At 47.0% G+C, this 23,817-nt stretch overlaps 2 protein-coding genes across 6 annotated transcripts in view; one reads left to right on the forward strand and one right to left on the reverse strand.

Annotated features, from left to right (window-relative positions):
• Positions 1-23,817, forward strand: part of DOCK2 (dedicator of cytokinesis 2) — a 367,699-nt gene that overhangs the window by 183,356 nt on the left and 160,526 nt on the right. The gene's annotated exons all lie outside the window — the stretch shown is intronic.
• The window catches only part of INSYN2B (inhibitory synaptic factor family member 2B), a 98,916-nt gene continuing 76,669 nt past the window's right edge, over positions 1,571-23,817 (reverse strand). Inside the window, exons 2-4 of the mRNA XM_059699162.1 lie at positions 12,512-14,768; positions 11,374-11,448; positions 1,571-4,159 (exon numbers count right to left, since the gene is read on the reverse strand). Coding sequence (XP_059555145.1) covers positions 3,973-4,159; positions 11,374-11,448; positions 12,512-13,848 — 1,599 coding nt within the window. The 5' untranslated portion in view covers positions 13,849-14,768 and the 3' untranslated portion in view covers positions 1,571-3,972. The remainder of the gene's footprint in view (positions 4,160-11,373; positions 11,449-12,511; positions 14,769-23,817) is intronic.

Here is a 23,817-nt window from a genome sequence, read left to right on the forward strand (position 1 = left end):
AGCCCCATGAAGGCATCTTCCGTCCTCTTTCTCAATGTACTTCAATCAACAAATGAGTGAATACACACTTATTGAGCACCTGTTGTGCGCCCTCCCTGTGCTCAGGGCTTTCACCCACTTAGTTTTTAGACACCCTTGTAAGGCAAAGGTTATGTTCAGTTTTGTAAGAATCAGAGGCTCACTGAGGGCTGAGGTTAACTTTCCCAAGGTCAACTGGCAAAAAGAAGGTCGCAAAATATCAAACCCATGTGTCAAGACTTCTGACTCTATGTCCAGTCCCCCACCCCACAAATTGGTAAATAAGCTGGTTTTAGATGGCTCGGGGGGGGGGGGGGGATGAGGGAATTTAATAACATGATGGGAAAGTTTTTTTCTTTTCAATTCTCTCTCGAACATCCCGATCAATCAAGTAGAAAACATATTTGGTATCCAAATGGCTTTAGCACATGTTGAAGGTTTGCTAACTCCCTTAACAAAGAGAGCTGGTCTCAGGCTTGGCACTTTCAACACTCAACAGTCTCTAACAAGAATTTAATAAAATTATTTTTATTTCATCCTCTATATTTGGAACATAATTGGTTTTCTTTGTGGTGGTATTATAAAGTTGCCTTTTAAGGAAGAAAATTATAGGAAAAATAAAGAAAAATATTGACTAAATTATAGGTCTGGTATGTGGATATAATAATGATAAAAACATGAATGTGTGTTCATCCAAATGAGCTGGGAAGTGTCCTGTTCATTCACTCTGCCTCCCTTGCTCCCAGGACACATGGTGTGTCACCATTATGGCCCTAAATTCTGAATCTGTTCTTTGTTGTCCTGGAAAACATATAGAAGAGGTTGTAACAAAAACTATCCCTATCATTAGGACCATTGAGGTATCAATCTTCTTTTTAAAAAATATATTTTTATTGATTTCAGAGAGGAAGGGAGAGGGAGAGAGAGATAGAAACATCCATGATAAGAGAATCATTGATTGGCTGCCTCCTACACACCCCACACCAGGTACCAAGCCCACAACAGGGGCATGTGCCCTGATTGGCAATCGAACTATGACTTTCTGGTTCATGGATCAATGCTCAGCCACTGAGCCACGCCGGCTGGGCAGGGATCATCCTTCTTAAGTTTAAATCAACCCAAGCTAGTAATGGAGTCTTAAAACCTAGGAAAAATATGTAAGTTTATTGCAAAAGATAATATCCCATTTAAAATAGTTTAGAAATTTACAAAAACTTACATTATACATTGTTTTTAAGAAGGGGCTCTACAGATGAGCTGGTATTAAGTTCCAAGTATAGCGGGTACACATTTTTTCTTAACTACAGAGAAAGCAGCTACATAAACTCCAGCAATTTAAGTTGATGTATCAGTCTTTTCCCCTTCAATTTTATAAAAGTAATCTTGGCTAAATTAATCTCTCTCTGTAAAACCATATAACCTCAAGTACAGCATTTTTGCAGATTATCATGGTAGATGTTACATAATATTTTACAAAGACGTGATTTTCACATGAGTAGATAGGTATAGAGTTTTGGTCTATGAATATGTGTGGGTGTTTTTTTTTTTAAAAAAAACAAACAGAGATGATCATTTTTATTAGCAGGAAGGTGTTTACTGAATCCCTTTCCCTCATAATGATTTTAAATGTTCAATTTCCAGAAGAGACCTCCTTCCCAGTTTCAGGTTGGTGGCCCCAGCAATGCTGTGTTGTGCTTTGGTATAGATTCATTGCAGTCCCATTTGGTTGTATTTTTAGAAATGTCAACATTTCCTACCCCAATTTCATTTTTCAGTTGAGGGTTTATCTGATATCTCCAACTAAACATAAGTATATAAGAACGTGCGCTTTTTAATTACCCAAGGGTTGGGTTCTACTCTGAGAGAATGGCCTTAAACACCTCTTCATCAATCTGGGCTAAGTTTGGCAAATGAGCCAGCTCAGCTCTGGGTCATTCTGCTCATTTGATGTTGGACCATGCCCAGAGCTTATAAAGTGGATCGAGTAGGTGTTGATATCTCCATTTCAGAATGGACAAACAGGCCCTGACATTTTAAGCAGTTTGTTAAAGGATAGTGGACTAGGCTATTCTGTTGCCTGGGTCTCTTAATTCCCGAAACAGGATTATTTTCATGCTGCCCAAGATTATAAATTAATTTGAAAATTAGTGTAAGCAAAGCGAATTAAGATGGAAGCTCTACTACAAGATAAAATTACATAAGAGATCCCACATGATTTTGCTTTATTGGGTTATCCTCGATGCTGTTCTTTTCCATTGTTGGGGCCAACTGAGAGTTGATTGTGTGCATACAGAAAGATCTGTGGCTTTCAGCCAGTGGGAGCATATCTTATTGAAATGTGGCTTCCTCCGTATGACAAGTGTATTTATCTTAATTCCCACTTAACATTATGGCTGCCGGTCTCACTTTCTGGGCTTAAACATTACACTAGAAACAGAACAAGAACATCTTGAATGACATTCCAAGACTTAAATAGTGCAAGCTGAGGTTCCTTGCCAAATTTCCCCCCTCACTCTCGCTGAAAGAGCTTGCACACTGCAGCGCTGTGGCAGGAGCAGGTGCAGCTGTCGGAGTGGTTTGCTTCATTCGTCTCAGTTTGCAGTGGGGGTACGTTCATCCCAGACTCTAACTCAGACACCTGATCTTGAGCAAAGGGGTGTATGAAATGCCTTCTTCATTGAATGCCATGTTGAGCTTTAGGATCCCTTTTCTAAGCAGCATCCACCTGAGCACAGGCTGGTAGAGAATTTAACAAGAACGCACCCCTCATCCCCCAAAGTATGGAGAAGTTACTTAATTATAGTATGTTAGTACTTTGTTCAGCCATGCAAGTTTGACTGGACCCACATGTATAGGGGTCTTGTCAAAAGAATGAGCCAGACTTTAAAAGAATTCAGACTTTGGGAAGGGAAGGTCTTTAATACTAAAATGGAAAAAAATATATATATCCCTCCTCCTGCTGCTTCTTCAATCAGGTGATCATTGAAGGGATCACCAGGAAGGGAGATTATGTAGATTAATATACTTAACAACCTATCTACAAAGCTATTGCAGGGACGAATGCATGAGAACCAGTGTTGTGTTTTATCTTAGTCTTATTTATGTTACTGGTCAGATGAAACAGACAGGTTGCTGGATCTCATGATCTTACTAAATGTTGCAGGGAAATCAACTGTGAAATTTTAAAGTTCAAACCAAATCCCACCTATTTTCCAGGTGGTCTCATGCCCCAGGCTGAGAAGCATGGTGGCCTAAGGTGGGCCCTGGAGCTACAACCGCAGGAGAGACACACCAAGTTCCTTACCCCCTGCAGTGACCTTACCCTGCCACAGACTGGAAGGCCCCCGCAGCATGAGATGACAGATTCTTAATTTGGGGTCAAGGGGCTATTTTAAAATGAAAATGACCCAGCCCACCAGGCGCTCTTGCATTTTTGCCCTGCGCATTTCTGTCATGCTATGTATGCCAACATCTTAGAAAACGGCCAGTGTATGTAACTGATCTTTCCTGGTGTATCAGTTTCTAGCTCTCCTCTAACTTCCTGCTCTACATAACATTGCTTTTTTTCTTTTTTTTTTTTTTTCTCGGATGACAAACCAAGGATGAGAAGGAAGTGCTTAGCATCATAGAGGTGTTGGAGAGTCAATGGGGACTTTGTTCAGGGTGGGAACCTAGACTCGCAAACCAGGATTGTGGCCTAGTCGTGCGTGATGGGGAACTAGGCAAGTGGTCACTCTAGGGTCCGTGAAGCCCTCAGCAAACAGTGCACTCATTCAGGTGAGGTTGGTGGTCAGGGGTCCCGCAGCAGCTAAACCAGCCCCGAATCTTTCCTGTTTCGCAGGTTGAGTGGCTCTCGGTCTGGGGCCTTTGCTAAGAAGCAGAGAAGACCGAAGGGCAGTGGTCCCCATCTCAGGGAGGTCTTGGGGGAGGGCAGAGTGCATGGTCCCAACAAACTCAGATCCACCAGAAGCATTTCTTCTTCACCTTCTTGGTTTTCCGCCTTAAGTCCTGTTTCTCAGGAACAGGGGGTTCTGCTGTGGACTTTGGTGGGGGACATGGCTCCTCAACTGGTTCTGCTTCCTCCAGACTCTGTAGAACTTCATGGAACCTGCCTTCCTGCTGCCGAAAATCATATTCTACACTGAAAAACACAGGACAAGGAAGGACAGTAAATTCGAGTCAGCACATATGGCTTTAGCATCACCAAGGGCCCAACTGATATGGAAGAGCATGGCCTTTAACATCTGGTCCCAGATGCTTAGGTACCTACTGGCTATATGATCTTGGAAAAATTGTGCCATCTCCCATCCATCCATCCATCCATCCATCCATCCATCCACTCATCCATCCATCCACTCATCCATCCATCCATCCATCCATCCAACCATCCATCCTTCTCATGGCTCAACACTGTGCTCAGTTATGGTACACAACAAGACAGACAGACAGACATGGACACTGCTCTTGTGGATCTTACTTCTCAGTGTGTGAGACAGATGGTTAAACTAACAATTGCTTTTAAAATATGCCTTGTATCTATCTCAACTATGCCTACTTTCCTGCTCTTTATCCATACACCTCTACCAAATGATAAAAGCATACACAAAAACCAGCTATCTTTTTCTCCTTATATGTGACATATCTCTGCCTTCATAATTTGAATAAACAATGGCAACAACAAACCACCTGAGTTTGTCAAGACTCACAGCAGTGTCCTAATACCAATTGAAAAAAAGAATGCTGTGGGTGAATCCAGAATGTGGACAGAACTGGCAGGCCCGGGGAGAGAAGAGCTAGGAGACAGAATGAAACTGTCTCATCATCATGATTTAAAGAGCAGCCCAATATAGAGGATAGAACAAAAGCTTTGAGTGGAACACTCCCAAGTTTGAACAAGGTTATACCACTCACCGGCTAGGTGACCTTGGACAAGTTGCTTCTCTTTCAGAGACTCAGTTGAAAGTGGGGGTTATAAAGCTCTCTCACTGGACAGTTTACAGATGGGACACAATGACAGGTGAAATGTCTTCACGTAGGATATGGTCTCTGCCCACTCCATTCTTCACTAAGTCTTTTGTCTTCCTATCTTATGGGCTAAATGTCTCTTCACTCATACCTGAAGCTCTTCAGTAATTGTATACCTTGCCAGCATTATCCCTCGTCACCCCTCCCCTCCATGTACATTCAGGAAAGAATACATTCTATGTTTCTATGGAAACACCACAGGATTGCCTTATAATCATTGGGACTTAGAGCTCTCCCCGCACCCCTCTTGCAACTGCCCCCACTGATTTTGACAATTGGAAGGAGATTGAAAGTAACTTCTTTTCAAGGCCAGGCAAAAAGCAGAGCATAGAGAAGTGTGTGAACTTAGGAAAGAAATTGATTAATGTTTTTTTTTAGGCCAAAGCAATTTATTAACATAAAGGAAAATTGTCGCTTTCCTTCTTATTCTTGACAAACTATTCTTTAGTTTGGATGAATGTATAGGGTCTCATTTCTTTTCATCTTGTCACTGGATGGAGGAAAGGAGATACCCTTCAACTTCCTTTTTAGCCAACTCACACCATATTCAGCGACCTCTTGATAAGAGGAATAAATAGTCTACATAGTGAGAAGTCAAGGAGAGGGTTGTTTGTAGATTCTAGGGAATGCCATCTGCCTTGGGTTTGGTATCAAGGTGAATACCAGTGACTTTTTAAACCTTGCTCCCCATTCTGTTCTTCTCTTAATTTCCCTCCCAGCCCACCCTTACCATCTCCTGCCACCCATATTCTGTACAGATGAAGAGGAGTGCTGAGGGCTTAGTTTGCAGAGCTCTGGCTCACAGTGGGGGCCAAGAAATTGCTACAGTACAGAATTCAGACCTGGGTCCATTGAGGTCGTGTGGAGCAGTCGAGGTCAGTGAGGTTGGTCCAGTGAGGAATATCTGACACCTGGTTCAGGCTGCCCCAGTCATTGTCTAAGGGAGCCTTGGGGCCCTGCCCATGTAATCTGTCTGGGTGTGGTACTGCATTGCTTTGGAAAGTGAGCTGTCTGTCTGCCAGGAATGGGAGAGAGCTTTCAGGTCTCCCTTGGGAGAGCACCTCACTAATCCAGCTCACAGATCAATGCCTCAGCCACCAGGCCAGGTGAAAAGCACAGGGATGTTTTTCTAGGAAATGGGAAGCAGTGGGAAGCCTAAGTCATAACTTGTTGGGAAGAAGAAATAGTGAGAAGCAAACAGTAGATGGATACATTAATACATGAGCAGACAATAGAGCCTGGCAGCAGCTTGGCTGGGCAAATCGAAGTTAGGTATGCCAGAAAGAGATGCAAGCTTATATAGAAACAGATGAATAATAGAAACCCCTTACTTTTGAGTAGCACTTGCAAATTGCAGACCCTTCAGATCTGCGAGGCTTTCTGTGGCTCCTGGCACACAGAGCTGGTGACCACAGGCTTAGGGACCTCCCACAAGTTTCTTCTCTAAAGAATGAGCCGGCGGCATCAGTGAGCTCAGCGAGGGCAGTTTGGTTCCTATCTCCTTGGATAATCAAGTCACTTTCTTTGGGGAAGGATCCCAGCCTTGGAACGTAGGAGCTTTAGTTAGTCTCACTGCCTCCCCTCACCCGCACCCCCCGCCCCCGTTCCAAAACTTTGTCCTAATGACCAGTTTGCTTGTTATTTGTAGGGTGTAATTTTAAGCTTCACAACTTGCAGCCAGTTCAAGCTGGCAAGGGCACCCCTTCCCTTAGGGCAGTGGTCGGCAAACAGCGGCTCGCGAGACACATGCGGCTCTTTGGCCCCTTAAGTGTGGCTCTTCCACAAAATACCGACTTCTGCGCATGGGCCACGAAGTTTCAATGGCACTGTACGTGCGCTCCCGCACGTGGTATTTTGTGGAAGAGCCACACTCAAGGGGCCAAAGAGCTGCATGTGGCTCTCGAGCCGCAGTTTGCCGACCACGGCCCTAGGGCATGTGTCTGCTGAAGAGTCCTCAGGGAGTCGCAGGTTCTCCCCTGGGCACTTGGACACGAGCTGCAAAAATCATCACGCTGATCGCTAATTGAGAGAACCCTGCGCTCTGGGTTCTGTGCCTGTGGGACGAGGAGGTCTTCCCGCTAAGCCCTCAGCAAGGACAGGTTCGCTCAGAGAACTTGAGCACATATATTCAGTGATTATGCCAGGTCCCAGGTAAGAGGGGAAGGGACAGGAAAATCTCCCGAAAGCAGGAGCTGTTTCAGCCCCAGCTCTGTTGGATCTTGGACAAATCACAGAGCCTCTCTGAGTCTTCATTTCCTCATCTGTAAAATGGGACTAATAGCCATACTCGTACATTAGGATTGTTGGGAGTCTGAGAGGAGATGCTGTGTGTACCGTGTTTAGCAAACTGCCTGGCTCAGTGCCTAGTAGGACAAGTGGTAATGATTGTTACATTCACTTGACAGAGAAATAAAGATTAGGTCATTCTGTGGTCAACCAGGGCCTCTGTGCCAGCAGCCATCGTTTGTTATTCCTGGGAAATTCTCAGCTTGCTTGATTTTATATTTATGGCATGTTTCAGCCTCTTTAGCTATTAATGCATTAAAATAGGTTTCATTTTTATTGCAGATAAATTGCTGATGCTGTAAATCCTCCTCCTTTCCCCTTACACTTTGGGGAGAAGGAAGGGATAATGTGCTGCTGAGAGAAACAGGGACCAGAGGCAAATATCTTGGGGATCAACCATTTGGGGCTCAGAGAAATTTCCACATGTACCCCAGACTTTATGCCTGTTCTCTAAAGAGACGGCTTGAGCTATGTCTGGTGGTGGTTATGTAGGGAGGCTGGTTGGTATTGCTATGATGTGCAAGGTCCAGCCTTTGAAGTGAATGTTGCTCAGTCCATGTTGAAATGTGATGAGAACGGCAAATGCGTCTGTGATTACTAGAAAGAACAGATAAGCTGTGTGCTTTGTGGGTGTTTTTCACTGGGACTTCCATTTTTGGCCAAAATGAGGACTGTGACTGGAAGACCCCAGCTCTTGCAGTCACCGGGCTCCATGCTGGGAGAGAATCCTAAGCAGACCAAAGGAAAATACTAAATAATTGAAGTGGAAAGTTGGTTGCTAAACCTACAGGCCTGGGTGCATATTACATTTCTAGTGAAATACCTTGTTCTCTGGTTAGCTAATAAATAGCTTTAAGTGGCAAGCAAGGACCTTTCAACCTCTCCCTTCATCCATTAAAAATGCTAAGTTTGCAGCATACTCTTTATTTCCATTTCCTAAGTAACATGTTTGGATGGTAGATGAAATTTTTTTCTGAGAAAGGCTTTCTATTCTCTTCCCTTAAAACATTTGATGCATTTTACAGCTTAAACCAAGAAGATTTCTTTCCTGGGAGCTATGTCCAGAATATAAATGCATGATTGGTATAGTCAAAGTCCTCCAAAGAGGCTCAGCAATGATTGTCAGAGTGAACTTGAAGATGAAGTACAGGGAGATATGGCTGGAGGAACAGGGAGTGGAGTGGGGGGAGGAGGAGGGATGTGGCTTGGGGAGGATCGTGCTTTTGAGAAGAGGAAAGGGAGCTGATTCCTCAGGGCTCCGTTTCTCAAACTTCAATCATTCGTTCACTATCTTCATGGTTTTTGTGAAACTATTGACTTAATGCTTTTCTTCCTTAAATCCATTTTCTATTTAAACTTCAAAACAGGTATATAACATAAGCAATACCACTTTTGAAAATGGAGACATGCATCATTTACAATGAATATTTAGGGGGACTTGTTTTAAAAGTTAAAAGCTTCAATAAAAATTTTTTAAATGATTACATTCTGGCTAGATACTATTGCTTGCCTATGGCTATGAGCCTGAGACCTACTCTGCCTGGGCAAAGAAGCGTGATCAATAAGCATAGGAAAGCTTTTGAAGACATTCTAGCACCAACTTCGATTTTTCCCTCATGGTAATCACAAGGGTGGAAATAAACTTGGAAAGAGAACAGCCTTCTCACTCGGTAATCCAGTATTATTTTATCTTAGGTACCATAGGTAGCCTTCACCCAACCCGTTGAGAAACTTGTCTTAGAATCAATGCTAAGGATCGGCGAGGAGTGTGACTGGCGACTAAATAGCCCAGAAGCAGCTTTAACAGCAACATCTCCAGGGAGAAAGACCTGGCAGGCAGTGTGTCCTGAGCCCGTGTGCTTTACGTACAGTGACGTGCACTGGGCCCATCCGCCGTCAGGAGAGGGCCCACAGCCGAACAAGGCCCGAGGATGAGCATTGCACATCACTTATTCATTAGATGTAAGATCTGACTTTACAGGACACAACACAGGGTTTGCAGTCGTTTGAAATGTTTTAAAAAAATGACAACTCTCATCTTCCCACTGTTACTATGATGGGAATGTTTGATCTCTTTGCTTTCATCAAATTAATTGCCTGTTCCTTCGCAATGGTTTAGATACAAGGGTACAGATACTGTCTGCGAGGATAGACTGGCTCTGAATGGTGATGAGCAGTGGATATACACAGTGGCTGCTCCTCTTGGAAAACTGGGAAGGGACGTGTGCATGAAGGTTTACTAACCTTTCCAGGGGTGTAGATTAATTTAGACTGTTTGCTGGGACTGTTTGAAGTAGCTACAGGAAAATGCAAACATTCTCAGACTTGAGAGAAGGTCATAGTGTAGCCAAATATTGCCACTTTTAATTGAGCACAGAACACCCAGATGTCAGGACTGAAGGGGACCAGAGGGAGCATCTAATTAAAGGGCCTCATTGTTCAGATGAGGTAACTCAGGGGTCAGAAATGATCTGCCCACGGCCAGGCCGTGAAACTCACAGTAGCCTGGGTAACAGCCACTTATCCTTTCCATTTACATAAGCGAAATAAAAGTCATCTTAAGGTAACAGAAAACACATCATCTGGCTGAGGAAGAAAAGAGACTATGCAAAATTTGAATGGAGATTAGTTAAACGTAATTATTGTTTATGATGAATAGATTTTTCTTTTGTCCTGCCTAGCTGTCTAGACATTTAATAATTTTTGTCTTCCTAGATCTTAGAACATTTGCTTAAGATAGATGTTTAAAAAAGGAGCAAAAGGTGGCAATGGATGAGCCTGCCTTATTCTTTCCAATGTCCCCTGCCTTTTCCAGGGGAGTTTTTGGAGGGGATGTTTCACACCGAGATAAAGGGCATTTTCTGTGCTCGCTCCTGAAGATTCTGCCATTTGGTGAAAATATGTAGTTCTGAGGCTCCTGGGTGGAAGGAATTGACATTTCTATAAAAGAAATGCCCAAGGCCCTGCCTAAGTGTAGGGGCCTTCTGACTTCCAGGCCTCCCATCCAAAAATCTCGGGATTCTGCTGGAGAGAATGAGAAGAATTTCAAAGAAGACACAGGCAACCCAATTGGGCTGCCCTTTTCATCCAAAAGAAACGTAATAGAGAAAGCAAAACCATACACTTTGGACAAAATTAGATGTCATCACCTCAAATGACTGCTTTTGACCGCATTTCCACCAGGCCACTGAAATGGGCTTCCCGCTCAGGGGACATCGATCGTTCTAGTAATAACGGTATTAAGGCCTTGGATTCGTACAGAGCTCTGCAGTCACAAAAGGCACTCACATATGTTACCCCGTCTGCTCCTTGTGGCAACTCTGTACAGGGATAAGAGTCCCCACCCTCTGGATGGGGAAACTGAGCCCCAGACAGGTTAGCAGACAGCTGACTTGGGGGTTTTGACTGCTCTCACTATTATATGATGCTTTCCTTCTATTACTTATAAAAACCCACTTTATTGCAGCGGCCTTTTCCCGCTGCTGGAAGGAAAAGATGTGCTTAGAAATGCAAAGTGCTTAGCGTGTTTTTTGATGGATAGTAAGTGCTTGGCCTGTGATAGCTGCTGTTGAGGAAGAGGCATTGAGGTGCAATAATCAGGACCACAGGGTTTGGGGTCAGAAAGATCTGGACTTGAGTCCTGAGCCTGAGCCCTTCTCTGAAAATGCTGTCTGTGAGCCGGGTCCCGGGGCTTAACTTCCCCAAGGACATGAATGCCTACCTCATAAGGTGAAAGTTTGAAACGAGATGCCAATGTGCACGCAGAGCTCGGTAAGGTGCCAGCACTCAGCGTTCAGTAAGTGTAGGATCATTATCAAAAGGATGTGCTCAGAGGCCCTATTGTAAGAAAGCAAAGCCATGCCTGCCTTAGAACCAGATGTTAACGTCTCACAGTTAAACACCTTGATATGTAAGTCTCGGGCATTGAAAGGCCTCCTGTCTTTGCCTCTCTCTTGACTTTCTGCCTCTAAGAGAGTTTACTAGAAGGTTCTGTGGACCCGTAGCTTCTGCACGCCACAGCCGGCCTCCGCTGTGGCCAGGTACCTGTATATGATGCACGCCGTGTTCTGGCAGGTACTGCAATTGTTGAGATCTTGGCCGGTTCGATAAAAGTTGCGCCTGCAAGATAGAGCATTTGCTGGGTAAATCTGTGGGCGAAAGTCCCAGGGGATGCACGCATCCTACTGACTCCTTCCCGCAGTGTGGCACTGCCCCTCCCATCGAGAGCCGTGCCCTGAATCCGCGTGACCATTACAAATACACAAGGAGCCGTGATAATGGGGCCTCGTGTTTCCAGAGGGTTTATACATGTTTATGCGCTTTCAAATCTGTGGGTTTCCTCATGCTGACAACAATCCCAGGGATGATCGGCTCTTCTTCACCCCTCGTGACAGAAGCGACACTGCGGGACTTCGCAAAGAGTGGAGGGAGGTTGTTTAAACTCCCGACCCCTTAGTCTGGTGCGTCTCTCTCTGGGCCCCCCAGTGCTGTTCTCTCACAAAGCAATACTGACTCTGATTCCTATCAGCAAATGTCACTTAATTTCCTCAGCTCTCTCCTTCCCTTGTGTGGGTGAGCTTCACCATTCCTTCCTCTCAGTCTTCAGGGAGCACATTTTCAAGGGACGAACACGTCACACCTAAATAAATAACTGCCTTCCCCTGCCCAGGCTGGTTCTGAGTCACCCAGGAAAGCACCATGTGCCTTTTTCTCTCTGCAGAACTGTGACCTCATTGCAGTTTCTGCCGACTTGGTCAGCGGTGGCCTGGCCCACACCCTGAGGCTGGTCCGTAAAGGGCAAGGTCCGTTGCAAATGCAGTGACTGGCTTCGAGGCTGGGGTGGGGGCAGTACCTGTGTGCTATCGCTTCCCCCCACCATTTATCAACTGGACCCACATCTTACAATCCTTTTAGGCCCGGCTGCTTCCTCGCCCCCTTACCTCTAGTCTGTTGATATTTGGAAACAAAAACAAACAGCCGTGGGAATCCACCAAAGCCTGGAATTGAATGAAGCCCAGTTGGAGTTAAGGGAGGCCATTGCTTACGATCTGGGGAAACAACTGAGATGCAAATATTTTGGAGACATTTTACTAATGGAAACCAATGTGCTCTCTCTGTCTGCTCCTCTCCTGGCAAATGACTTGACCCAGTAGTTTTTAACATAAAAAACAAATCACCTTACCCTTCTGTGAGAGCCCGAGCTTTCTCCAAGTCTTGAATTACATTCAGAAGGACTTTAATTTTCTCTTGGTTCGAGTGCAGGGACTCCTCCACGGACTGCAGCCGGCCTTGGAGGTCGCAGAGCTCGCCCCGGGCCAGGTGGATCTGGTTAAGCTCCCTGTTGCTCTGAAGTTTGGTCTCCCTCCTTGGACGAGAAGACGGGAGGTGATCATTTCCTGGACAGTTTAGAAACTCCAGGGTGTCCGACTGGGTGGGGTTCCTTGCGGTCCGCTCCTGACACGCAGGGGCAGGCCTGGATGGGTGGTTAGGTTTGAGTGGCGGCGGGTCCTGGTGATGGCTGCTCGATGACGAACAGTCCGAAGCCCCTCCTGGATGGGCTGGCTGTCCGTGGGAGCCTGGCGAGGGGGAGCCGTAAGTCCGTGGAGGCGAGGGGACACACGCTTCCTTTGACAGCGATGACAGTGGGCCAAAGTCTGCGTCACCAGAGTTGTCTTTGGGCAAAAGCAATTCAGGTTTAAGTTTCCCTGTGCCTGGCATGGGGTTGGCACCGCTGGTGGCGTTCAAGCAGGAGGGGGGTCTCTCTGAATCTGACGGCAGCACTCTTTGTCCATCACCGGGACACGGGTCCACTAATGGGTGGACAGGGTTGCTTATCTCCACGGACCTGTCTTGGCTGAGAGCGGGCTCCCTAGTCGCCCAGGCCGGGCTGTGATAGATATCCTCTGGGACCTGAATGGCAGCGGTTGCTTTCTCCGAGGCTCTCCCAGCTCCTGCTTCCAGGCATATGCTCACCGGCCCGTTGCTCTGCACCTTGGACATTCGAGGGAGAAACGGGTGGGACACCTGGACCCTTCGAGGCCCGTCCTCCAGATGCTGAGCCAGCCGCAAGCAGGCGAGGTCGGAAGCCACCGTGTCCTGTTCCGAGAGGTTGCCGTTGACCTGGATGGCACTTTGGAATGCTGCTGGCATTTCCACCAGGGACTTACTGGCTGTGAGTCTCTTCCTCTTGAAGATCGGGAAATGCTTCCTGAGACTGGGGGAGGTTTGGATCGCCATGTTCCGGAAGCCCCCTGCCTTCTGGGACCTGGGGAAGGAGAGGGAGTAGGCGGGGAGGGGGTGGTGTCTGGGGGCTTGGGTCATGCCCAGCACAGCCGGGTCCTCGGTCGTGTGGACGTCGACCCCAGCCACGCCAGGCGGGGGCTTGCCGGTCCCATCTTCCTTGAACCGCACCTGCTGAGACTTGCTGCGGCGGTGGTGCGGCTGCTTCGCCAACGCCACCGACTCCAGGCTGTTCCGCTTCAGAAGCACCGGGCGCATTTTTATATTTTGCTGGGCCATTGAGCCTCAGTTGGCAGGATTGGGACCGTACACGTGTCCTGGGCACATGTCCTTAGGTCTTGGGAGCAGCCTCCAGTGCTGGCATCTCAGACACAGACACCTGCCAGCCGAGATGGAGCGGCCCTTTCCTTGGTGCCGAGGAGGCCGTGTGGGCCATCCCCAGCCGGTGGCTTCCGCTTGGGAGCTATCCGCAATGCTTCTCCTGCAGTTACAATATTATTTCATTGCGGCGATAATTGCCACTTAGATAAACAATGAGTTAGGCTAATTATTAAACATCCGATCTACCAAGAGAGCTGGTGGGCTGTTTATCAAAGAGAGGCTGGCAGGCGGCTCCGATCCTGGGAAAAGCTTGCCGCCTTGAACAAAAAGACAACAAAAGTACCATTTAGGGGATAGCGCCAGACTCCCGATGTGTGAATTCCAAAGGAGACCTGCTATGTCTGCAATAGGCGGCTTCCCTTCCCGGAGCATCAGTTTCCAGTGTAAAACTACGGGGCACTTACACACATCTTCTGGCCAGGGCATGTAAGCAGGCGGCGAAATCAGAGGCCTGGGGGTCAGCTTCTTTGATGACCCATGATGCTCCTAAGGGAGCCGCCCCGTTTCTGTCAATCACAGATCCCACCCTCAGAGCCATTGTGTCCTTTCATACTCTGCCCCTTTCCTGCAGCCTGGGACACGTATCTTCCTAAACAGCCTCACAAAACCCGGTGGGGTGTGACCAGGACAGGTGTGAGGCATCTGAAGCCATGCAGAGCGCAGAGTCCCTGTCGTGGTTCACACGCGGCTCAAGTTCATAGGTGGGCAAGTGATCCGTGGCTGTAGCCTCTGGGAGTCGCAGCTGAGAAAGGCTGGCCCTTGGCCCTGGGGACTGGGGGTTTGAGGCTTGGCTGTCGTTGCCAGAGAGCAAGGAGAGTCTGAAAGGGAAGAGACAACAACTGAGAATGCAGTTCCTGAGGACCTGGGATTCTCTCCAAATTCTATCCACCCAGCGGGTGCTGCTGAGGGAGGGTCTAGGAGCAAGTCAGTCACGCTGTGCTTCCTTCCGTTCCCCTGTCACCTTGTGGCTGCAGGGCCTCGGCACTAAATGCCTATCTGCCCGGGTCATTTCCTCCTTCACTCCTGGGCATCACTAGCCAACTCCTATTCATCCCTGAAGTCCCAGCTTAAATGTTACTTCCTCGGGGAGCCTTCCCAGTGACTCCTCCCTCAGGTACACCTCCAGTGCTAGACCATTACACCTTCCCATCACATACTTCATAACACCTATTGCAGCTGTCCTTAAATAATCATTTGTGTGTATTCATTTGATGTGCTGCTCCCCTGTAAGCTCCAGGATGGCAGGGCCAGAGCCCTCTTGGGTATTCCCAGCCCCCCTTGGGCTCATTGTGGGTGCTTCATGGGCGTCTGTTCATAGAGTGGATGGCTGGATGAAGGTGCTTTGGAAGCAAAGGAGAACCCGGGCACCGGGGTGCTAGGATCCCCTGCCAGGGCAACAGGACAGTGAGCTCTCTGCTGTGACTATAGCATTTACTTGGGGACAAGATCTTCCCTAATGTCTTCATTTTTTAAATTGCTTTCCAGGAGATAAATGTGCATAAAATTCTCTTTGGGAAGTGTGCCTTGTAACAATAACAGTTGCCATTTATTGAACACTTATTTTTACCATGCTGAGGGCTTTCCATGCATTAATCATAACAACTCATTTACTGAGAACTCACTAATGTGCCTGGTGCTGCTCTAAGCTGGAACTCATTCATTCCCTACCCTGTAGAGGTGGAAACTATCATTATCTGACATCATCCCCCTTTTACAGTTGGAGAAACTGAGGCCCAGAAAGGTTAAGTAACTTGCCCAAGGACATGTAGCTAGCGGTAGAGCCAAGATCTGAACTTGTACAGTCTGGTACCCCAGTCTGGGCTCTTAACCTCTACACTTCATGGCCTTTTCATTATTGCATTATCTCACTTAATCCTTACAACAAAACCTTTCAGGTGTCAGGATTCTTATTGGACTGATGGGGAAACTGAGGCTCAGAGAGAGTAAGTACTCAGTGGAGGAACTGAAATATGAACCCAGGCATCTGTGATTCCAAAGCTTGGGTTCTTAGCCATGAGGTTATGACTTTGTCCCCTTGGGATCTGCCCTGAGTGCAGACAGATGATATCAGTGATTTGAGAAATGAGGTGGAAGGCCCCTGCAGGCCTAGAGAGATGCAAAGGACCATCCTCTACATGGCAAAGTGAACTTACTCTCTACAAGTTCAAGGGATCACACTGGGGTCAGACAAGTTGGAAGCATGCCTGGGTTGACCAAAGGTTTTTAAAGGAAAGTGAATGTCATAAAATAGCGCACATTCTGTCTATGGTTCTCAGCCTTAGAGTCTTCTTCTTTCTCCAGGGATTACTAGGTAATGACCAGGGCAATTTCAGCTTTCCCTGCTCCCGGGTCCCTTGAGAAGGACCAACTAACCCAGCGAGGTGGGGCAGTGAGTGGCCAGGCCTGAAAGAGAACAGGATCCATCTATAATGCAAATGACTTGTCAGCTTGTCTTGAGGCCCTGCTACTCCTCTTGTGCTGCAGAGCCTAGATGTTTATTTGTCTACTTTTGCGGATTTATTTAGGTAATTGTCCTCCACCTTTTCCCTCTCCCTATCTGTTCATTAGTGTTTTGTTCCGGTAAAGTTAACTCACTTCGACTACAGTGGTCTGAAGCTGGTTTTCATAAGCTAATGTTTAGTGAACATTGGTTATGTGCTAGGCATTGTGATAGCTGTTTTTCATTTACTTTCTTCTTTAATCCTTGTGACAATCATAGAGGCAGGTACTATCAGCTTCTCTTTTTATAAATCAGGAAACTGAGGCACAGGAGGTTTAGTAATTTGCCCCAAGTCATTCACCTGGTAAATGCCAGAGCTGACATTTGAACTCGAGGAATGACCCTGTGCCCAGGCTCCTGCCCACTGCACTTCCTCCTGCCTCCTCCAGGACTGGATAGGGACTTCTGGTGCAAAGCTGTCAGGCAGGTTTCAAAGTCCCTCCCCACTTTCCTTCTGAAAGTCAGCCATTATTCTGATTTTAGCCCTGCTTTTTCTCCAGGAATTTATGTATCCTTGAAATGTTTTCTTTTGAGCTTCAAAAACAGTTGGTTTTCTATTTTTAAAGATATTACATGTGCATTGCAAACATTCAAACAATGAAGATTAACAAAAAAGGAAGAAAAAAAAATCATCTGAAATCTCACCATCCATAAAGAGCCACTCTGTATGCACGCGATTCAGGTCACCAGACCCACATTCATGCACATTGCACACCCATGCAGGCTCACGGGAAGCCTTTAAAAAAACTGAACAGCATGGAGAACGTTTTATATTATGGCTAATAGATTCACACCCTCCTTTTAAGTAGGTGAACCAAACTCTGTTGTCTAGTTATACCATGATTTTTTTAAATGCTATCCTTTTGTGGATATTAGGTTGTTTCCAGATATTTGGTATTATGAATAATCCTGTAAGTAACATTTTTTTTTTTTTTGGTGAACCTTGGAGTAAATTCCTAGAAGAAGAATTAGTGGGTTAAAGTACCCATACACTTTACACTTTGTTGATATTATCGCTTTTCCTTCCAGAAAGTTCTAATGTGTAACCCCACTATTACTGCATGAGACGCCTCTTTACCAGAGCCTCTTTGTTACTGTGTTTGGTCATTTTCTGACTTTTTTCATCATTGCCGATAAAATGGGAGAACAATTTATTATTATGCAATTTATTTAAAATTTGGCATTTTTCTATATATGTATTGGTTTTACCCTACCTTTGGTATGCGTAAAGAATGAAAAGTTAAACGTGATCATTTGAACAATTAAGCAAATATGGAAACTCTTGTGTGTTAGACATAACCTAGGAAGCATAGTAAATATAATATAACAATTTTCACTTAAAAAGTTTCATATTTATATTCCAATTCTTCTACCCCACTGCCCACCAGGACCTTTGCACAGACGTGTTCTGGGGAGTACACCTGGCTAAAGGGAATAGCCTTTTATAGGCCTCAGGTCTCACAGGCTCCCAGCTCACCACTAATTGATAGGGGGTTCCCTGGGCCTTGGTGGTTAGGGCTTAATTAACATCCTGGCCAGAGTCCAGAATCGCTCCCCGGAGGTGGTTGTGGCAGCCCGTTGAACACCGTGGCTGGGAGTTATTGCTGATCTTTTTATTGTTATTGCTGTGACATTTTATTCTCTCCTCCCTTGATTGTTGACTTATTGAACACCAGCGACTATTTACGTTCCAACCATGAACTATGCGTGGTCCACGTTGGATGGTTCTCATGAAATCACGTCCATTTGGTAGCTACCAAAACATTAAGCACTATCTCTGTAGGGCATAAACTTTGGACTTCCTCTGGAATAGACTCCCAGCTCTCTGCTGTGGCTTTTAGGCTCTACAGTGAAAGATTGAGTACATAGGTGTTAGCCTATGTTTGACTTGACTAGCATCTTCCACTTCCTGACTGTTGGTCTGGAACAAGTGCCTTGGCCTTTGTAAAACCACATAGAGTTGTTGTGAGAATTAAATCAGATCATCTACATAACATGGCCAGCATGGTCCATGTCAGCTCATCAGATAGAACCCAACGGGGACCATGAGGTACTCATGAGAGTATCTGCCCCTTGCACTTGCCCTCTGGAGAGTAAACTGGGGTACATTTTCAGGATGCAGTGTGCCAGGATGGCATTCTCAGGAATCCTGCCCTTCTCCCTGCCTGTCCATACTTCATGTACCACATTGACTTTGCGCTTACCTCCCTGAACAGTGATTATCTGCTGACCTTCAGCTTCCTCAACTAGACTGCAAGCTCCTGAGGGCAGACACCGGTCATAGTCCACTCTGAACCCCTGGCCCTTACACCCATCTTGATACAGAGCCCATGTTAAGTGAACTCTTGTTAAAGGAATGAATATAATCCCCTATTACCTATTTGCCTTAGCTTCTATAGCATGGAATAGTTGCGTAGTTGGCATGGAATAAATATTTGTGTAACTAATTATTAAATGACAAATTAATTCATTTCCAACTTACTTTCTCTTTCAAAGATATACAATCACTAGGTCTCTAGGATGAATGAAATATGTCTGTCATTTAGTTATTATGTCCATGACTCATTGAGTTTGGTGAAACCATATTGAGAAGCCGCTATGACCTGGGCTCTGTGATAAACATGGTGGAGATGACAGAAATGAATAAGGCCCGAGTCCTGTTGCAGCACTAAGAAGGGGCCTTGAAGAGCCACCTCAGATAGAACCAGTACCTGGCGGGGGGGGTGCATAATGCTGTACAGAGTAGGGGATGGCGCGGATGGAGGAAGCTACATGACTCACCTCATGTGTTCAGATCCGGCTCCAAGCATCAGTGGCACTTACATTTTAAATGGGATTCACGCTTCAGCCTTTACTCCAGGAGTCAGCAATTTTTTTCTCTAAAGGGCCAGATAGTAAATATTTTCAGCTTTTCTGGCCTTACAGTCTCTGTCACAACTATTCAATTCTGTGTGTGGCAGGAACGCAGCCACAGACAATATGACAACAAATGGCTGTGACTGTATTCTAATAAAACTTCATCTATAAAATGGGCACCAGACCAGATCTGGCCTGGGGGTGGGGGCAGGCACAGCTCGCCAACCCCTGCTTTGGGCAATGGTTTCTGAGCGGGAGAAACCTGATTAGGTTTTTGTTTTTCAGGGAAAGCTCTATTTGCTGACACCTTGCTATCTCCTTTCTCCTTCTGTACTTCAAGTCAGTAATAATAACCCTGACTATTTATATCACACTTTACAACGTATGAAGCATTTTCAAATTCCTTGTAATCCCTACTAAGCAAGCTGGGAAGCTTTACCCCGGTTTTAAAGAAGCAGAATCAGCTGCAGAAGAGTTAGGTGGCCTGTCGTGAGTCACAGAGGTGGGACTGGAACCCAAACCCCGGTGCTAGGCTCGGGGCTCCAGTGGAGACCCCGAGTTCCCCGCCCCGCTCCATTTGGCCCATCAGATGTCTCCCCCAGCATTTAGCCAGACAGATGTCTAACCATTGAATGTGTTGCTCATGTTTCCCCAGCTAGAGGATGCGTTCTCTCTCTCTCTCTCTCTCTCTCTCTCTCTCTCTCTCTCTCTCTCACTGCATTCTCAAAGGGTAGGAATATGTCTTATACTTTTATATCTTCCACAGTATAAGTTTGTAGGAGGCACCATAAAAATAACTACTGATCACTTACTCCTGGGTCTTGTGGTTCTTCACATCAAAGTTCCCTTCACTTCCATCTGTATTCAGCTGCTTGGTGGGCAGATGCTGGCGAGCATCATCCCTGCCTACCCATCTGAAATCAAAGAGTTCATGTCCATGGTCCAAGATTTTGTCTTTTCAATTTGAAAGTTGCCTCAGCAGCTTTCTCAATAAGGAGAAGAGGGGCTGATAAAATGTGGGGGGGGTCCTGTGTGAATCTGCACTTTCCCCCAAATGGCCAAGAAGCCACCGGGAACTGGCTCTCTTTTTGCCTCCTGGAATTACTAAGCGTGGGTTGACTTGGGGGCAGAATTAGGCACCAAACGATAAGAATCAAAACTCATATATTTGGAGCCTAGAAAGATATAGCGATCATGAAATCTTCTCAGTTTTAAACACTCCCTGTTTCTCCACTTCTCAGTTTCTGCTATTTGTACCCAAGTCTCCATCATCTCTCATTTGTGCCACCAAAAGCGAGGTCTCCAGCCTTGTCTGCTTTGCCAAGCACCCTCCACATGGCAGCCAGAGTGATCTTTATAAAATTTAATCAGATCATGCCAGGCCCCTCTCTGAAACCCTCCAAAGGCACCCCATTGTATTTAAATTAAAATCCAAAGTCTTGACAAAATCTGCAAGACCCTGCATCATCTGGCCTTGCCTGCCACCCCTCCCATCTCATCTCCTGCCACTTTCCCCTTCCTTTCTCTGACCTGGTCCCCGACCCTGGACATGCCCCATTAATTCTCGTCATCTGTCCTCCTCGCTGGCTGTTCCTTTTGTCTGGACTGCTCTTCCCCTTTCCAAGGCTGGTCTCCTCACCCAGGAAGCTTCAGCTCCAAGGATGCCGTCTCCAGGAGGCCCTCCCCAGCCTCCTCTCCCTCCCATGGCCCTCTGTTCTGCTAGCTTGTTGGTTTACTTGTTGATTGGCTGATCCCATCCCATTTTTTGAGGAACCTCAGTGAGCATTTGTTGAAAGAATGAGTGAATGAATTCTTATAGTCAGAGCCTTCAAGGGATCATACAACCTTAGAAATAGAACAGAGAACTTCAAAACTTTCCACCTTGGGGGATGTCCCATTCAGTGGTTTTCAGTTCTCCTTCAGCAGTGGAATCTTTTTTCTAAATCCATGCTTGTTCCCCATCCTAATATCTGGGACAGAATAAAGCGGAGCTGTTCTAGAAAACAAGGGAAGCTGTGCACTCCCGGTCACTCTGAGCCACACCCTGGAACCCCAGGGCTCCAAGCAAGCTCGGTTTGAAAGCCACTGAGACAAGTCCTCTCATTCTACAGACGGGGAAACGGAGGCTCTGAGCTCTCCTCTACCTATAAGGTCCTCAAGAACAGGGACGCTGTCTCGAACCCCTGCCCCCAGCACGGTCTCAGGCAGGGCAGGAGCTCAGGGAACATTGCTGAACTCTCGGCGACCCACTGAGTTTGCAGGCAGTAGTGGAACACGATGCTGCGTTGCAGGCCTCTGTCCTCCAGGGCAGCAGTGATGGTGGAGGGACCATGGCCTCCACCTGGTTCAGGGGCAGGCGCCTCCTTTAGAGCCAGACCTCAGGGAGAAACTGGCTTCCTGCTCCCGGAGGCCTCACGTGGGGGGCAGGCCACCAACGCTATTTCCTTCCTTCCTACCACTCTAGCCCTCTGATTGCATTTGTCAAAAACCCAGGGAGGATATTATTCCTCAACCTCCTCTTCATTCGCAATCTCATTCTTCTCCTCTTCCTTTTATTAAAAAAAATCATAAAATATTTCAGGCATGAAAATCAGCATAGAGGAGAGTGTGGTAAACATAATAAGCACTGAACCCGCAGCCTAGCTTCAGAGCAGAGCTGCTACAAATCCCCCTGAAGCCTTCGCCCTCGGCTCTCCCTCTCTCTCCTCTCTCCTCTATTTCCCGCTCCCGTCTCCCCTTCCTTCTCCCCCTACTTCTCCCCCTGTCCTGTTTTCTCCTGCACTTTGCCTCCTCCTGATTCTATTCTCCACCTCCTCCCCAGCTCTTCACCCTGCCGCCTCCCTTGTCCCGCGTTGTCACACCCCTGCCTCCGCGTCCTCGTCCCCTTCTCCCTTTCTTTTCTTCCTCTCGGCCCCCTCTCTTGCCTTCTTCTTCTCTGTGTGTCTTTAGAAAGTGCTTCTGGGTCAGTGATTCATGCCTTTAGCTGTTCAGTGTCAAGATGGGAACACAGTATCTCTTGGATTTGCCTCTCCTACAGACCTCAGGGGACTTGCCCTGCAGGGACAGTTCTCTGGGTCACATGTTCCGGGCCAGAGGCACTGGATGCTCCTGTCGCTACTTCTGAAAAGTCACCTCCAGCTTGCTCTCTCCCGGGTGAAAGCGTTACCACCATCAGATGCAATGGCTGACCAGCTGGCCCAGCTCTTTCTCCTAGAGGAGAAGCAGTGGATGGGGGAGCTCTGTATTGGACGCGGCTCGGTGGATTCCTTCCAGGTGGCTTTTCTGGTGTCCCTCCCTGCATTCCTACTTCACTACATCACTAGGCACATTTTCTTCCCATTTATTAGTTTGTACTCCTTAGACTTTTAAAGCATCTGATTTCCTCTTCCTGGGGTCAGACGCTAGGGGAGCTGCCTGCTCAGACATGGAAAAGAGCCTTTTGGATTTGACATCAAAGGAGTAACAGTGTGTCCGATGGCAGTGGGGACACAGTAGTGATTGTCTAACTCCCCCCACCCCCAATCAGCTCAAGTCAGAACAGCCAGCAAGAAGCTCGGGGGGCGGGGATTTGCACGTCTGGACACGGGTGCACTAGTGGGGCACTGAGTTGGCCCAGGACTCTGCTAGGCTCCTTTTCAACATCAAGGTGATGACACTCAACAGGGGGAGGACCCAGATGCAGTGGAGGAAGGCGGGGAGCTCCATCTGAGCATCTCTTCTTTGGTTTGGGGCACCTGAGACCTCTGTTTCCCCTCTTAATTAGTTGGAGTTTGCACTTGGTAACATCACCCTGCCGCCAAAGCTGTTATGAATAAAATTGGAAAATCTTCCCACTCTGAGGAAATCTATGCTCCCGTGTAATCCAATCAGACACATTTGGTTGATTAAAACACTAGAACTTATACTCAAAAGAAAAATGACTCCCGGGACCCTCTGCTCGTTAAAAGCACTGCCAAGGCCTCCCAAGCATCTTAGGCTCGCCGGCCCGTGTTGGCCTCACACCAAGTCCACCAGGACCAGGCTTTATGGCTCCCGTGTTGCAGATGAGGAAACTGTAGGGGGGAGGGGAAGATTGGCTCAAGATGAGTGTGGCCTGGCAGGACCAAAAGGACCTCAAAATTTTATTAGGTCAGGAGCTTCCATGGGACCTGGAGGGAGGCCAGTGCCCATCAGCGGTGCCTGGGGTGAGGGCCAGCAGAAGCGTCCACAGCGACGCACCCATCACACCCGCCAGGGACAACTGTCAAGCCCTGGGCTCTGCAGTGCTCCATCCACCTCGGTGCCGCACAGCATTGGCAGGCAGCTGCGGCGAAGGCTTCCGCTTCTGGATCCCTGCCTGCACTGCAGACTTTTCACAAGGAGCAGAGCAGGGGGAAGCTGATAGTCTGATCTAATCACAGATGCACTGAGAGCTCAGGGGTGGCCGGCAGTTTGCAGGGGCACAGGACTCCAGGGCTGCTCATGAGCCCGTCCCTCATTCCTTGGACCAGCAAATGGTGTGCCCAGCCAGT

Source organism: Myotis daubentonii, chromosome 5 (assembly GCF_963259705.1).
Source record: "Myotis daubentonii chromosome 5, mMyoDau2.1, whole genome shotgun sequence".
Lineage (NCBI taxonomy): Eukaryota > Metazoa > Chordata > Mammalia > Chiroptera > Vespertilionidae > Myotis > Myotis daubentonii.